At 34.7% G+C, this 17,920-nt stretch overlaps 1 protein-coding gene across 3 annotated transcripts in view; it reads right to left on the reverse strand.

Moving 5' to 3' along the window:
* The window catches only part of col14a1a (collagen, type XIV, alpha 1a), a 105,525-nt gene that overhangs the window by 23,533 nt on the left and 64,072 nt on the right, over positions 1 to 17,920 (reverse strand). For all 3 annotated transcript variants that reach the window (XM_088600969.1, XM_088600971.1, XM_088600970.1), the window contains 9 exons: positions 14,217 to 14,360; positions 12,979 to 13,143; positions 12,646 to 12,684; positions 12,038 to 12,176; positions 11,173 to 11,315; positions 10,534 to 10,643; positions 5,757 to 5,915; positions 3,369 to 3,446; positions 796 to 882 (listed from right to left, as the gene is read on the reverse strand). In XM_088600969.1, coding sequence (XP_088457095.1) covers positions 796 to 882; positions 3,369 to 3,446; positions 5,757 to 5,915; positions 10,534 to 10,643; positions 11,173 to 11,315; positions 12,038 to 12,176; positions 12,646 to 12,684; positions 12,979 to 13,143; positions 14,217 to 14,360 — 1,064 coding nt within the window. The remainder of the gene's footprint in view (positions 1 to 795; positions 883 to 3,368; positions 3,447 to 5,756; positions 5,916 to 10,533; positions 10,644 to 11,172; positions 11,316 to 12,037; positions 12,177 to 12,645; positions 12,685 to 12,978; positions 13,144 to 14,216; positions 14,361 to 17,920) is intronic.

A 17,920-nucleotide genomic window follows, 5' to 3' on the forward strand; every position in this document is an offset into this window, starting at 1 on the left:
TCCTCTGGGTCCTCCAGTTTCCTTCCACAGTCCAAAGACACTTTTATAGGTTAATTGGCTTTGGTGAAAGTGGCCCTGGTGTGAGTGTGTGCATGTCTGTGTCTGTGACTGACGTCCCATCCAGGGTGTATCCCCCTTGCACCCACTGCCTGGCTCTAGCAGCCTTGCCAGACCCCGAGTCAGAAGTAGAAGTTGGAAAATGGATGGATGAATGGAGAGTAAAAGAAAGTACTGAAAGTACAAGTGCTCTAACACCTCGTGAGTGTAGGGATATTATTACAAAAACAATAAGGGGAATGTGGCAAAATCTGTTTAAAACTTCAAAATAACTCAGCTCGGAACTAATCATGTGTGAACATATGTAAGAAATGAAGCTAAGATATTATAAAACAGATCACGCTCAATTATTTCAATTCATATTCACCTTTCTTGCCATCAGGTGTTCAGTATTCTAAAATGTTTCCCCCATCGGCTTCAAAAAACAGACACTGTATTCCAGATGGAATCGATACTCTGCACTAACGTGACATTTCTAAATTCCCCGATCTGGTTCATCCCCGCCTGCTCCCCTCTTCCTTCTTCCACTTGTTAAAAAAAACAATACAAGGCCAGATGGAGCTCAAAGAGAAGTGAAAAGGATGCCTATATCCAGTAATAACAATGGAAGAGACCTATGTATGATCCAACAATAATAACAGTCACACCAAAAGTACGGTCTAGCTGAATTTCTGAGGTCTCTCGCAGTGTGTATTCACGCCTCACTCGCTCGAACACAGAGGGTATGAAGCTCCTTACAGATGTTCCCGGGGGTCCAGGGGGTCCTTTGCTGTCCTGAGAGCACGTACACGCATGTGGCATGGCTGGGCAGTTCTCTTCCACTCTCTGCAACACACAAATCACACAGACACACATGAGTGAATCTGCCTTCTCCGTGCTCTCTGCTTTCCACCAGTTGGTTTAGTTGATGATGATAAAAACCACACACAATGACACGGAGTAAATAAGAGATCAAATGTTCCAACTGTGTTCCGGAAATGTTCTGCAAATTCCATCACTTTTGAGAAGTTGTGATTGGCACATTTACCAAAAAAAAGCTTGAGAAAATATTACTCAGGATTAAAAATACAAAACCCTCGTAAAAATACAAAAACTTACAGGTTTCTACAGAGAGCTTCTTGTATATAATCTGTACTCTACATATAAGTTTTGCATGCTTAAGGTTGTTTATACTGTTATTGCATTTGTCTGCCAGTATTAATACAGCATATATCACTGCCACCCAGAACAATATAATTCATCATACTTTCACATTTATAAATTTGTACTGTACATTATGAAAACTACCTAACAGTATACAGTGTATACTGCAAGACCACGATCATTACCATGCATTTGAATAACCTTAATGCAGTGTTACCCCATTATAATATAGGAGCTAGGATCTATTGGGTGGACTGCATTATTTGTGTTCTGTCGTATAATGAAAGTCTTAATGCCAAATTAATAAACCATGTGTTATACATGTAGGAAACACCTTTCCAACTGTTTTACATTGAAATCTATAAATAACCTACATTTAGAAACTATACTGAATGACACACTGAATAAACTGAATAAAAATATGTTCAGAATTTGGCAGCCAGAATCTTGACCAGACACCCATCATCATTATTATTATTATTAAACTGTAATGTATGGTACACTTTTTGGAATATAGTCAAATTTGGGGGATTTTACGTTTAGAAAAAATGTCAGAAGAGGGGACTCATAAGGCCTGTATGTTATAGTTTAAAGTTAAAAATATCTGAGTACAATGATGTAAAAAAAATAATCAGTGCATGTGCTTTGAGATTCTATTAAAATTCATAGGCTTGCTCCTCTGTTTACCTTTCATTAAAACCCACCAACTGCATTTTTGATCTGACAGAAGGCTGCAGAGCTTCTCCATTTAAAATGCTACATAATAAACTATACACATTATTTCCTTGTATTCCTCCTAAAAATTAAAAATGCCTCAAATCGCAGATCTCCAGGAAAAGGGAAGGGGGTGGAATGGTAGCATTTTCTGAAAATACATAATTTGCCAGTCTTTATGCATTTCAGCTACTACAGTACTGTATATTACTATAAAGTGCACATTTCAAATTGCTAAGCACTTATATTTCAGATAGTAAAACAGGTTTGATATAAGAAAATTGACATAATATTTTAGATTAGATGGTAAGAATTTTAACTACAGAAAATGTTCAAAAAAGGCAACAAGGCTTAAGCTTACAGTCACTTTACTCACTTCTTGAAATTCAGTCCTTACATGTAAGAACTATGGATTGTGAGGCATTTTTCCATTTACAAGAAAACAGTGCTTTAAAAATATCTTAATCTTCATGATTTGATTTTTCCACAGACAGAAACCCTTGTAATGGCTCCTCTTCAAGAGTGACAGCTACCCCATGCTTGCTTTAAGATTGTGTTGATCTTCACAGTGCTTAAACCAATATGGTTATATTGGCCAAATGACCTCCTCATAACGTTTCTTACATTCTTCTTCTTAAATTTCTCTGCCTGTGCTCATAATATTATAACACAGTGGGATTCGCTATTCTTATAGTCATGAAGCAAATAAAAGAGATTCTTTGTCTTTAATACGGCACTTTTTGTTCTTCAAACAGCCTGTTCTGGAGTTAATCTTGAAAATGTTTTAGTTTGTGTTCAAGCAACTCATACAACGTACAGTACAGTGATCTCTGCAGTATGTTCATTTGAAAACGCAGCTTGAATTTTACCTTTTCTCAATTCATCCAACATTTATTTCTGAAACCTTTCCACTTTCCAGCATGGAATAAACCTTCCTTTGCAGCCAACACAAACTGGTGTTGCTTCCCACTTGAACCAGTGTCTAATCTGGCGAGTTCCAGTATAGAAAGAATTTATTGACGTGCTCCATACTGTTTATTTGGGAACATTTGAATAGAACTGTTTTATGTTTGAAATGTGAACCACAACCTTACTATATCAAAAGGGATGCAAACAATAACAGTTCACAGTACACTGGGATAGCATTGTATAATGATAAGAACTATTTTTTAAGTAAAAGTTAACATACAGAATGCCACATAAGATCACAATACATTTAAAAAGAAAAATGGCACCATTAGTGATAACATGTACAGTATAGTGAAGTAAAGGAAAATGTGTGTCTATTTGAGATTACTGTATGTTTACTCTCACGTGAGTTTCTAAATTCAACCCCTATTGACTTTCACTGCATAAATTATTCTTGTAATACTGTCTGATGAAACTAGCAGGATGTTCTTGTGAAGGAACCTCCCACTGAGCTGCAGATCTCTGCAGATATTGTTCCCACTTACCAGTCCTGGGAGCTCACAGCACTTATCCCTGCTGGCCCACGATGTACTGCAAACTATGTCAAACATCTGAAGCTGGAACTGGGGGACACAGGAACACAAACAGATCAGCGGAGGATAAATACCGAGGAGACAAAGAAACATGCACACTATTTTGAGTCTACCATACTGTACGCAACAATACAAAATGTTTTTTTAAAACTGATTATGAAGAAAATGAAATGTACAGACAGAATGAGGAAAGAGGGAGAAAGTGAAATTAATTATCACTTCTCGTTATCCAGAACAGGATGGTAACAACCATCTTTTTAAAACACTAACACCTTACCTTTGTCAGTGCTATTACCATAAGGCTAAAAATGCTAATAGTACTGTAGGGAATGTAAGGAGTTACTTTAAATAAAATGTTTTTGATGTACACTAAAAACAAAAGCTGGCCTAACAAAAAATATCCCCAACAATCACCTTGAGAAACAGACCAAACATAAGCAGAGCAACCACTTTTAACCTGGAACCTCCTGTTTTTTGTGCCTTTAATTCAATAAAACTTAACAAAGCGCGTTATCACATGTTTTTGTTTGAGAATGCTGTAGTCTTTCACAAAATATCTTACAACTGCAGTTGGGTTTTAGATGTGCTTTTTAGATACTAAATTACTAAGTTGTCCATAACGTCATGGCTCACAGCACTGAGCCTCTTGTACTCCTCCGGCCTGCCCACCCATTTAGGAATTCATCCTTTGACACACTGAGAGCTCTAGACCAGTTTACAGGATGATTTGCACTGACTGGAGGAGTGCCACGTCCCTAAGTGACATTGAAAACGCACTGTTTCACCAAGAACAGAGATAGCCCTGTCTGACTAATCCTAAACCTGCCCCAGTGGAGCTCTATTAGTTGTGCAGTCTGTGGCATGACCCATTTGAATTGACACAACCGAATTCGCAACACCTGGGCCACAGAGTTTAACTTGTGTTCAGAGCTCAGTACCTCCACTGGTTGAGCTGTCTGGAGGCCCACAGTTTAGGTACAACTTTTAAGCAAAGTCCCTTACACAGTACATCCTGATACAAACAAAAGACAACAACACATGATATAATTTGATAATTAGATTCAACACATATCTTAATTCAGATCAAATTCAATACTAAGAGACTTGAATCCAAAACCAAAGTATGTTCCTTTCATTTTCATTTTCTGAATGCACTTCAGAACCAGAATCGAATACCATAATTAAGCACGATAAGAAAAAAAATCTATGTTCTCTTAATAAGTATCATGCAAAATAAGCTATTCAATAACTATTAATTTAAGAATATATGCAACACACTTTACCAGTGATTTCTTCAATACACACTTTAATACAAAATTGTTTACTTTGTACTATTAACAAATATCAATAAAATATTACTTTTACTTTTTCTTTGGAATAATACTTTTTGCATTTTCTAAATTCTTTGCATAGGGCTGTTAAGATTTATTCCTTGGTTTGCAGGCTCGTATGGTGCTTGTTTGAGTTTGCTATACAATATTTCAAGGTGAGGTACTACTGTATATCAATTAAAAACAATACTATGTATTTCATGCAAAAAGAGGTTGATTTATCCTATACAGTATTTATTATTTTTTGTAAAGAGATGTATTAATATCTCTGTTAGGTTAAAGCTGATGCATTTTAAGAGTTTGGATGTAAACATGGATAAGATTTAATGTTGGATTGGATTACATACTATGACGCATTAAAATGCACCAAATGAGTAGTGGAACCAATATTGTATTTTTAGTCTTGGTATATACAGTAACTAATTTATTGCATACAATTTAAATTAGCATGTTGATACTACAATTAGTAATCCAGACTGCTGCATGTTCTCTGCCACGCATGACATCCTATTTTATATGCTATGGATTAACAGAACATGAAATTTCATACTTTGTTTGCGAAAAGTAACTGTAAAATTTAAGACATTCAGTAGAAAAGATAACGAAATGAAAAAAGCTCAGTACATATGCAAAGAAAAAACAATAAACACCTCCTAAACTGAAGCTCTTGTGTCCTGAATTAGAAATCTAGAAGAATAATATTCAACAGCTTTAAAAAACAGCTTTAGAAAAACAAATCTTATTCTGTCATGATATTTAGCAATGAAAAACATTGTTCATAAAAAGCAAAAAAAATAAGAGTCCAGGGTACATTTCATGAATACATTCAAAGTGAATCAATTGACCAAGGGGCATTTATCTTCATGCTGTTAACTCTAGTATTTAAGATACAATGGCATCCTGAATCAAAAGCTCAAAAGCACCTCCATGAGTTTATAGGCATTCCATTGAATGGAAAAGTACTGGTATTGATTTACTGCATTACATTTAATAACCTGTATTAACTTACTGGTGCAGAGTTGTCCCTCTTTCCTCTTGATCTCACCATTCTTCCCAGGATCTCTACACCATCCACAGTGATGTTGCCAGCAGCATTAATAGGCTTCTCCCCCACAACTTTGCAGTCGATAACAACTTTGGCAGTGGTCTTGCTGATAGCTACATGCAGCTGTGGAGAAGACAGATGATGAGTTTCTTTAAAGCCAAACCTATTCCCTGACACCTGAATCGAAAGTGTAGAAATTCTCTAAAGACTCTTGTCAGGGACAGTATTAACTGTCAAAGTATGGTGACTGTAAGGGTGTGCTTAGCTGAAAGGATCATTTATATCCTCTGCTTACTGTACAGTATGTGACATAACTGCTTTCTGTTTCACCACTAGCCAAAGACATTTCTAATCAAATTTAAAACCGTTGCAATTACAACAACTTCAGAAGAAGTGTTGTTAAAGCTCTCAGGTTAAAGATAGCAGTGGGGGCTTAAGAAGATCTATTTACAACAGGATAAGGCTAACATACTGTAGTATTCTATGACAATAATACAAAAGTAAGAATGTTTGTCATATACAGTAGATAATGAAATGCCATGATTCTCTTTCTAATGTTACAACAGATAAATGACTTGATATGGATTTTTTTTATTGTTCCAATAGCTGTACTTAACTAGTTGACTGAAGGTATTGTATCTTCGTGGGCTGTACAATCAACATATCAGATCCTTAATATCCTCCAAGTGAATTACACTGTGATGAATTACATGATATTTTAGCATTTGATCTACTTATACAATATCATTACAATATGATGATCGAATCCATGCATTGAATCATATTTAGTTTTAGACTTGAATTTTTGTCTGTGTCTAAAATAAATTATATTCAGTTTTTTTTTGGTGTGTTTCCAAATTCTATTTTGATACAAGTAATTGCCACTACCAGCTATCAACTTAATCCATTGCTCGGTTGCTTTTTCAGACATTATCCACAGGATCAGCTCCGACAAATACTGAAATAAATATTATAGCTTGGTTAGGTAAAGGTTAACACAACAAGTGACTGAATATATTTTTTAATGGTTTGTCATAAAATATGTTTTTCCAGTTACATGACTTTGAAGCTAATATCAAGTGAGACAATGTTTATAACTATATCAAGATCCATTTAAATTGTCAGAGCTGTGAGGTAGTTTAATGTTTTTTTGGACTGAAACTCAATTTTCTATAGTTCAGTGGGTTTGTATTTTTGTGTGTAGCTGTCAATATTCTCATCAGCTGAAGGCAGCTCTGGCTACAGGCTTCTAGTAGAACAAAACAACTCTATAGTTCATAGGTTAAGAATAACTAAAAAAACACTTTATTACTAATGGCTACGCATTCCTGAAACATTTACTGTTATGAACCTTCAGTTAACTTCTATGTTTCTAATTAAGCATACTGTACATTTCTAAGCAGTAGCAGGATTATGATGTTAAATGCATGTAATATCACAACTCTGAGTGGTGGTTTGGGTTTTGAAGTAAAGTCACTGTAAAAGTGAAATGTTGAAAAAATCAGAGAACCAAACAGAGGAACAAGAGTCCAACGTTAAAATAAATTCTTCATTTGCTAATATGATACATTGATCCATTTTCTACAATGCCATATTTTTCCTGCTCTTTGTGTTCAACAAACCCCCCCCAGCCTCTTTGAGTACCATGATTTGGAAACTGAATGACTTTGTTTATTTTCTCTAAAATATTTTAAAAGGCACAGACCATCTTGAACCGTATTATAGTTCTTGATACATCTGTGTCTGTGTATAAGATTGTTCCTTTCCAGTGCAGAGAAGAATTCAAAAGTCAGCATTTTTATTGGATATGATTCAAGTTCTTCAAAATGGTATCTTCTTAAAATTACAACTGCTAGAAATAGAAACTCCTTTCTGTGAAGACGTGCAACAAAAAACTATCGTTGCTTTAGTTTCTTGCCCTTTGAAAGGAGTCAGTCCAATATCTATTTTTGCACTAAATACATTAAAGGGGTTTCATTTTAAAAAGACATAGGATACACTGAAGTTTTAAATTATTCAAAACAGCATTAGTAAATTTAAGGCAAATATAGTTCCAAATCAGTTAACTGTTGGTGTACACATTTTTTTTTTACAGTTTTTTATCAGTCCTTTTAGGACATACTGCAAATGTATTTTGCAGTGCTCAACGTTTGGAGAAAATTGAGCTTCAAACAAAGAAAAGCTAAAAAGAAAAATCATCATTTTTTTAATATTATGATATGACAAAGGAAGACTTCATCCTTTTATAATGATGTTGAATGATTCGTAATTCCTAGACATTAAATTAGATTGCAATGTCCGATAGAATTAATATAAACTATGCTGCATTAATATAATATCTAAAGAAAAATGCAACAACTACAATATTTTAATGTCAATTACTTCTTCAACCCAACTATAAGTAATTTAATTACATAAGGTTAGTAAAAATGATATGGTATAAACTAAAATGTCTATAAAACTAATAAACTTCACTAATAAGATAACAAGCTCAGCAGAAAACAAATATTGTTTCCTAAAGCACACATTATTTAGTTTTCTTCTTTTAAAGCTGTCATAACAATTCATAGTACATTACTTCCAAGGTCAGCTATATTGAAAGTGTCAATCTCACTAAAACATGTTTACATTTCGAAAAAGCTGTACACATAAACTTTTCTTATGCAGAAGGAGACCATGAGTGTGTTTTCTATTAATTGTGAAAAAAATGAAGAGCATTCTCGTTTTAACCACAGATGCATTTAAAGAAGAAAAAGGACAATTACCTATTCAAATTCTGTCAAAACTGCACATACTGTAGGATATACTTGCTTTTAATCTACATGAATACGATAATACAGTAAATGAGCTTGTCATCATACTCATTTCTTTAATTTGCCAAAAAGCTCTGATTTAAAAATGACTGAATTAGTAAAATTCATACAGTATATGACAGTTTGAACCACAGCAGAAAATGATCCAAGCAGTAAATCCAATACCAAACTAAAGTTTGAGAGATTACATTAAGAGATGTGAGATTTCAATTATTTTGATTTTCACCAGTTAATCTGAAATATAGTCAAGTTCCACTGAATATATCTGGAAATTAACATAATTCCTACAGAATCAATTATAAAACTTTTACAACTGTTTAGACAAATGTATATAACTCCTCCAGAATACTTCTAAAATCCCTTTTTAAATCACTTAAATAAATTTTAATTATTTTAGTTATGTACACTGTCTTTGGATTTGGAATAATATACACATAACTAAATGACATAAGAAAAAGAAACTATACAGTTACATCATCAGCAGTCAAAATACTAGTAAGATTGGCCTGTCCATTAACAAAGACATTAAGGACATGAAGAAGTGCCTATTAGCAGTGGAATGCACCCTTCTTTATCATCTAGCTTCTAGTTTCATTTTCTTGCTGGTTTGAAGTACCTATTCTGGTAAAGTGACTAGTGTATAATTCTAATCTACATTCTAATCAAATTTAATATTTTCTTTGAGGTTAAGAGTGTACCAAGGAACCCAGAGGAACCCAGAGTCATGTTTCAGTTTTGTTTATAGTTCATAACCTAAATATTTTAAATTATGGATCTACATAATATGTATGTGGGTGGCACAGTGGCTAAGACATGGAGCGCAAAGCCCCTGGGTTTAATTTCAGACCTGGAGTGCTACCTGCATGGACTTTATGTGTTTGAATGTTTGCATGGGTTTCCTCCAGATCCCCCGGTTTACTCTCACAGTCCAAAGACATATTTGTAATTAACTGGCTTCTGTGAAACTGGCCCTGGTACGCGTCTGTATGTGCCTGTATTTGTGTCTATGTGTCTGCCCTGCGATGCCCTGGCGTCCAATCCAGGGTGTACCCTGCCTCAGGTAGACTCCCGTTCCCCTGCAACCTCGAATTGGATTAATCTTGGAAAATGAGAAGATGGACAATAAGAATGTGCCTCTGGAATCATTCGGTGTTATATGTGTTACTGCTGAAAGATTTAATAACTAAAACACAGTTACAGTAGGAAATGTCAGAATACATCAGGATGCTTCACATCTTTACGTACAGCTTCCCAACTTGCGCTTGCTTGTCACATTGTCAGATAATAACAGGAGGCAATGTTACACCAAGATATACAGGAGCATTTGAATATATTAGCATTTATCAGAGACAGAAACATAATGTATTGGAATCAAAGAGAAACAAAATTATTTCTGCACATGCAATAGAAAGAATGGAAAATTGAATGGAATACATTAAAAATATAAACAGAATTATGAAGATACTCATACACTATTTTCAGACAAAAACTCATTTTTCTAACTATTAGCAAGTAAAGTCTGGTAAACTTTTAGCTACAGATTACAACATTATGTTAATTTACAGCACATATTACCCATTAAATTGCTCTCCAATCACATATACAGTATATATATATATTACAACACGCTAGGTAGAAGTAAAATAAGACTAGATCGTTATTTTTTAACTCATAGGTCCAGGTTGTATTTCAGAAAAAAGGGATTCCATCTCAGAAAAGATTCTTTGATCTAAAGGGTGTGAATAAATGTCATACAGAATACAGAGTTCAGTCAGAAAAAGCATAATGCAGTGTACTATGTCTGGCAAGGTTTCTATGAGGATTCTCTGTATGTGTCTACCATCCTCTCCATTGGTATTTTTAAACTCAGAAAATCAGTCTCAGTCTGTGATACTGTATACCTGTATACTCAGTAAATCACCACTAACCTTGTGGAAGCTGCCATGGAAAATCTTCCTGATCTCTGGCCCTTCAAATGTCACAGTCTGGAATTCTCCTTTATAGTCATAGTTGAAGAAGGTGAGTGTTTTCCCGCCATCTGGGTTTATAAAAAGGATATATTTATTTTATAAAATATTTTCCTGGGCATTTGTTTTATAGAAATTGAAAAATTAAGTGCAACTAAGTAAAACAGACTTCAAAATGTGTATAACAAGATGATTATTAACCTTGAATTACTTTACTACTATAATTAATGCACATAAGCTAAAAATATTTATAGTCTTTTCATACTAGTAGCAAGTCCAGATGTACAGACATTCCTCAAATAATCCTGAGCTGAGAATATTAAATCAAAATAAAATGCAGTCTTGCTGTGGATATCGAGATATTTTGAATTGACTTCTTTTAAGTATAATTGCTGAAGTCAATATCATCACCTGTATTTCGTCACATACCCATGTGTAAATGCAGTGAAAGGTATAGTTAACATGACAAGTCTTATGAGACGATTCCGACTAAAGGTCTTATGATAAAAACTAAATCACTGGTTCCAAGACCTAGCTGACTGTTCTCAAAACGAGGATTTCTCTCAGTTGTAGCCTTTGAAGAGCTGAAGCTATGCTCACTGTCTAGGATGACTCCCACGAGAGGCTCGTTGTCTTTGTTGAGGATTTCCCACAGTGCAAAGGGCTCCTGGGGAGTTTCAGGCAGAAGGCGGAATATTACAGAGATGGTGTAGTCTGAGGGCAGTCCTTCTGGATGTAGATACCTGTGGGAAATAATTAATAAAGTTAGTTCAATGAAAAAACAAAACTTTCTGACAACAGCCTCCAGGAGGCTGTGGACACACTTGCAGGCCTTTTGTATCCTTTAATAATTTTACCTATTTCTGGAATTGATTCAGTTAATATTTTCCCTTCAAGTTTATATCGAGTTGATACAGTGGTTTGTTATACTTTATATATGGTCAGCAGTAACAGTTCTCTAATCCACCAATCCACACCAGAGTCATACTGTAAGAAAAAAGTATTTTTCTTTTATTGTGTTCAGTAAGTCTAGACAAAAATAAAATTAAAGAGGTGCTGACATACACAAGGCTCCTTTTTACTTGGAATGATGGAGTTCCCATAAAAAGTAAATACAAAAGTAATTCACCAATGTTAACACCCCTTGTAAACATAAAAGAAAACTTTATCTAAATATTATTCTAAAACACAGCAGTAATATAGCTGTCATTGCAAAAGTATTGAGCTAAGCACAAAAGCCAGCATTAATTTGACATGTTATAAGTGTTTAGTTCACTGATTTCAAATGTAATTAATTCTCACTGTTCAAGGAATACAAGGAAGAATATTGACTACTGAAAGAATGCAATGAGACTTCAGAGTTTTGAATTATGGCCTTCATTCCCAGTTTGCCTACTTCACTCTCTATTTACTGTGCGATAATTTAAAGATTTATTTCATAGCTCGAAGCAGGGGAGGAACGTACTTTGTGGGCTGTGAGATGAGGGCATCCTTGTGAAGCCTGTAGCAGGGAAAGCTGTTGAAAGTTCCAGGCTCCATAGACACTCCATCAACAGAGGCATACTGGTTCTCAAGAAGACCAAACATCTCCATCATCCTGAACCCTGCAGAACACAGTCAGCATTTTATTAAATTCAAGAAATCTGTTCATGAATCTGTTAAGAAGCTACTGCTGTTATGATATATTATACTATCTGTATACTATGGTCATACAACACTAACAGAATGTATATTGGAACTTGTCCTTCTATACCTCCAGGTGTGACTACAAATAAAACCAAACATTCTAGATACTGACATTAAAAAGAGCACCACAGACATATTCCTGATTGTTCTTCAATACACAGCACCTCATCCTGAGTAGAAAAACATGACACTATAACATCACATTGAAAGATGTAATCTGGCAATACAATTTAGCTTAATTATCTTTCCAAATGACAAAATTCTGAACAAAAATAGGTCTCTAAAGATCTTAAAAAATTTATGACTACAAGCTTGCCCATACATCAATGCAACAGGGCACATCTTTTAAATCGATGCAGCTTTAAATCAAAGAGACATGTATTTTACCTGCTAAGGTATTGCCACTCATTAGAACAGATGGACAGGCTGAAAAACCAGAGAGAGAGAGAAAAGTTTAAAAAACTATGTTCATGTTTATTCTAAATATGACTAAAGGCATAAATATACATGTAACTTTTTATATGACTTGTTCAATAATGTGATTAGTATAACAGGCAGTTAGTGGTTAAGTCTTCTGTAAACAGAGATAAGTTACATTATTTCATTTTACCTTGTTTTTTATTGAAACTATCAACGGTGGATAAAACTGCACATTCACATTGCTTTCTTGGGCTGTTTGATAAAATGTGAGTGGCCTTCCAAATATAATTAACTTCTTACTTGCAGACGCAGCTTCGCAGACAAAGGTTACCAGTTGTTCCTCAATTTTTTTGAAAGCATCCAAATCATCCACAAAGAAAACATGCCTCTCACTGGGCTTGCTGGCAATATTAACTAATTCTCCATAGTCAGCATCAGCAAACCCAATAGCAAAAATGATGTAGCCTGTTTCGAGAGAAAGCAGGAATCTTTAATGACACACTTCATATGAATTCAATATTCATGCACAAAAGATTTTCCTGCCATGTCAGTGGGAGTATATAAACTGGAATCCTTTGTAATAGGTTAAGGGTTTAAGTCAGTGATTGAGATCACAAGCTAGGGAATATTTCTGAATAAAATGCCCTGGAATAATAATGTCATTTATTATCAGACTGCAGAAATTAAATGTTTCTTAAGTTAAACTGTGACTGAAATTATACTGGTTGGCTCCAAGTAAGAAACCTTGATATTGCATTTGACTGTGCTGTTGTTTGACATGTTAGAAATATCATTTGTTCCACCTGCATAACATTACTTGTTTGAGACCTCTGCTCTGCCTCATAAAATATTGATGCAATACTGTAATACCTTACTTCCTGGGGTATCTTAAGGTACAAAAAAGGCTTTAGCATCTGCAGAATTCTGTGACTCATGTGCTAACAAAAACTATACAGATTCATCACATAACTCCCATTGTCTGTAATCAGTAGTGGATCACTGTGAAATTTAGAATAGATTTTGGGGTGTTTTTGTTCAGGTATAAGATAATAATAATTATTATTTAAGGACTTATTCCACAAGTATGATAAAACTTTTAAATATGAGGTCTTATGATTCAGGTGTTCTTACTCTATCAAGGAGCTTCATTCATACAATGGTACTACTATATTACTATTTTACTTCTGATATGTGTAGAATGTGTGTGCTTTAATAAAGTGCTTGTACATAAAAAGTATATATTATTAGTATTATCAGAATCTCAGGGTAACAGATTGTCCTGACAGACATGGATTTGCAAAACCACAAGACACAATTGTTAATGTTTTTGTGTTGCCCTGCTAAAAGCTCCTGCAGTTTGTTAAGCTGGTCTCCATGTCATTATAACTGGTTTCCATCACACCGACAAAATACTAATTCAGAATAAAGACATTGATTATTTCTGCACACTTTGTTAAAATCTTTAGATTTTCATTCTGTCAAAAAAAATATTGCCACTACGACAATAAACCATAAAGTGAAACATTTGTCTGACACACCTTCCATCTGCATTTCTTTGGAAACCTTGTTGACATCATCTTGAGATCGTCCATCAGTCAAAACAACCAGCACTCTAGGAATGGCCCTCCTCATTCCTGCCTCCGGAGTGAAGATAGCGTCCTTCACATGCTTGATGGCTCTTCCTGCAGACACAGTGGACAGGGGGATAACTGTTGCTGACATCATCTACAGAACTATATACATCTATAGTTCTGATCTCATTAGACACACAGAAGTCTAATAATGATTTTTGAATCAACCTTGCAGAAGAGCTTAAAGCAAAAGATTGTAAAACAGTAGTTTTCAACCAGATATCCAGGTCAGCCAGACTGCCCACAAAGTTCCCAGAAACATAGATGAACTATATGTTTCACCACTAATCTACTGTGCAAAACTAAAACTCTTATGGCATTGGGATGTTCTAAAAATGCATGTACTGTAATGGATATGATGGCCTTTAGTTGTGGGTTTAATATTGTACAATTAATAGTAGAATTCTTCATAATAATGATTGGTCTCCACAACAGACTGTGTGGAAAACTATTGAAAGTGATGCGCCCCCACCCTACCCTCCCCAGCCAGCAAAGGCTGGAAGCCTCTGGTGTGAAATAAAGAAAACATAATAGAAATTGTCATTTGAAAATGTGGCTCCTACTTTGTGAAAATCAAGTTTAAAGCCTAGCCTCAAATACTGTACATGGGAATATTACATGAAGAATGTTCTTGTATCTTAAAACTACAAAACAATACAAGCCCACTATATTAAATGTGCATTTCTCTACTTAAAAATTAAATACATCGCATGTTTTGTAGATGTTTTGGACTGTATGCACTATACGGTATGAGGCAGTTTGTCGGAGGCAATGTGCAGTATATTCAGGCAGTTTCAATGAAGGAAAAATGCTAGGAACCACACAAAGTTATTTTACCTGTTCTACAATTGAATCTGTTATCAGGAGGCTTCATCCTGACAAGACCTGGCTGTTTAACCACAGAACAGACACTTGTCAGTGTCTAATGCCTGTCATTCAGGGGTCACCTTATTAAAGTAAGAAGCAGCCTAGGGAATTTGATGAAACTAGTACCTCTGACAAGGTGTGAAGTACAAACTGGACTACTGCAAAAAGAACACCATCAGCTTTAAAGCTCTCTCAAATCTCAACCAAAGTTGTGGTTGTCAACGTGTGGTTGCAATCTTGGAGGAGCTGAGCCGGGACCAAAATGCGTGATCAATTTGCCAGCCTAATTATAAATGATAAAAACTAACAGTTGTTTATTGCATTATAAACTGGCACTTTCTCTGCAGTCATTGTGTTTCAGCAATGGCTGAGGTCATTGGAATTATCATACCAAATACTTCCAAGACACAGGGAGGCTAAACTGCAGAAACAGGCGAAAAAATTATCATATACAGTACTTCTGGCCTAAAACTTTCACCCACTGCCAATCTGTTTCTTACAGGTACTTGTATGTGCAATCTGCAGCTTAACTTAAGTGTAATGCATTTAATCAAATCCAAAGCCACAGATGGCTAACTACTGTTACAGTATATCACTCTGAGTCTAGATCTTCATTAGCCAGATTTTACACAAAAGAAAGATACACTGTACAAAGTTTTCCAATTAATATTTATAAATATAGAAATGATGCCCCCTTTAATGACAGTCAAACCTGATTAATAAATTGAAGAGATAGTACTAACAAATTTTGATGAAGAAATGTAACAAGTTGAAAGATTCTCTTGGAATAAAGAAACATGACTGTGTCCAAATGATATTCGTGTGTGACTGATTAAGTCTAAAAGTGTAAAGACCTTGCGTTGCTATCTAGTAATCAGTTCAGTAACTGCCTCTTACAGGAAACATATACTGTATAACATTACACAAAGCCAGATTGCCATACATGTTGTATCAATATATTAATAACACTTAGACTAACATTATCTGTGCAAAAAAATGAGATAAACATAATACAACCATCCACATCTGAAGTACTTATATATTCAAGAACTTAATGAAATACAGTGTCATAGGGGCTTATGTTTTGACGAATAATTGATGACTGCCTCTCAGTTTGTTAGCTGGTTGTTCTGGAGGTGTATATATATTTAGCTTTTGAGATACAGGAAGGAATTGCATGATACTATTTGAATATTATACACCTTTTGGCAACTACTGCAGGTAGTCCACAACTGTTGCCTATGCTGATATTTGATCAATTCAGATTTATTATATCCTCTAATAATGTGAATACAGTAAATGTTTTGGTAAAACATTACTCAAGAATCTCTTGAGACATTAAATGCAAAAAGGTTCCAAAAGGCTTACATTTTGAACACAAAGATGAATAACCTTCCTTGAAGCATTATAATCTTGTAATGGTTAGGAGATTGATATGCAACAATTTAATGTGCTAAAGTCTGCAGCTCTCATTAATGTATATATTCTGCCATTAATTATCAATGACTGAGAATACCAGTCTACAGTAGCTGAATTCTTGCAAGTTTTAGCCATTAGCGGAATATCGCTCAATTTATATAAATACAAAATTGTAAATGTTTTTCTATAAATGAAGGGATATTTTATTCCATTTGGTGTTATTTTAATTGGGATGAACTGTTCCACATGTGAGCGCTCTGAATCTGGAAGGGGAAGGATCTGACTCTACATACACTTTAATCCATATCCTGTAAACACACTAAAATCCTAAATTCCTAAAATGACTAGCAATGAACTCTCCTACCTTTTGTAAGAAAGAAGAGGATACCATCTGCATACAAGGAAACGGTTTCTTTTGTTCCCAGTTTCTAAGCCACTAATATTCAGGTCTGACCTATTTTTTTTCACCTAAGGGTTCTATGGCCAGAACAAACAGTAATGGAGATGAAGGGCAAACCTGTCTGGTCGCACAGGAAATGGAGAACAAGATAGCATTCCATTTCTGTGGACTTGAGCCTTAAGAGTATAATAAAGACAAAGGGACAAATCTGCAAAACAGTCCCCATATTGAAGATTCCAAAACCTTGCCAATCAATGTGACTGAAGGTTTGAAGTGAATTTGCTATTGTCACACTTTCCCAACTATTCTATTTTATTAAATATACATTATTGCATGATTAAACTGTCTTCCATACATTAAGAAATGAAAGAGGACCTGTTTCAAGTAAAAGTCAAGTTCAATCTTAATCTGAATTTGTGAACAACATTGGACACTATGATAAGGGGTCTTCATGTAGTTTATCATTTAAAAATATTTGTAAAAAATAAAGGCATCCAGAACCATAAAAAAATCATACATTTTAAATAAGAATTCTCCACTTTTTAAATTTTTGTGAGTCCTTCCATTTCCTCTTTGGCAAATGTTTTTTTCTAGTGTCTTTCTGTATGTCTAGGAAAACTTTCAGTTGAAAACTTTTCAGTTTAATTTCAGTGTTCTAAGTCATTTGTGTACTTTTTAATAAATCATATCTCCCCGCTGTTAAGGAGTACTGTATGATTCACTACTAAGGTTAAAAGTAACAGATTATTTTGGAATTGAAACTGATATAAATTTGATTTTAAGGACAAGTTTTGAATGTTTTGAATGTGGCATAATTTCAGATTGGATTTTCTGTTGCCAAGGCTAGAGTTTGTGTATTTTGTAACCAAGCTCTTAATATCTTTGCCTAGTTGTGAGTAGAATTTGTCTCAGTTTGTTGAAGAAT

Source organism: Lepisosteus platostomus, chromosome 12 (genome assembly GCF_059453375.1).
Source record: "Lepisosteus platostomus isolate fLepPlt1 chromosome 12, fLepPlt1.hap1, whole genome shotgun sequence".
Lineage (NCBI taxonomy): Eukaryota > Metazoa > Chordata > Actinopteri > Semionotiformes > Lepisosteidae > Lepisosteus > Lepisosteus platostomus.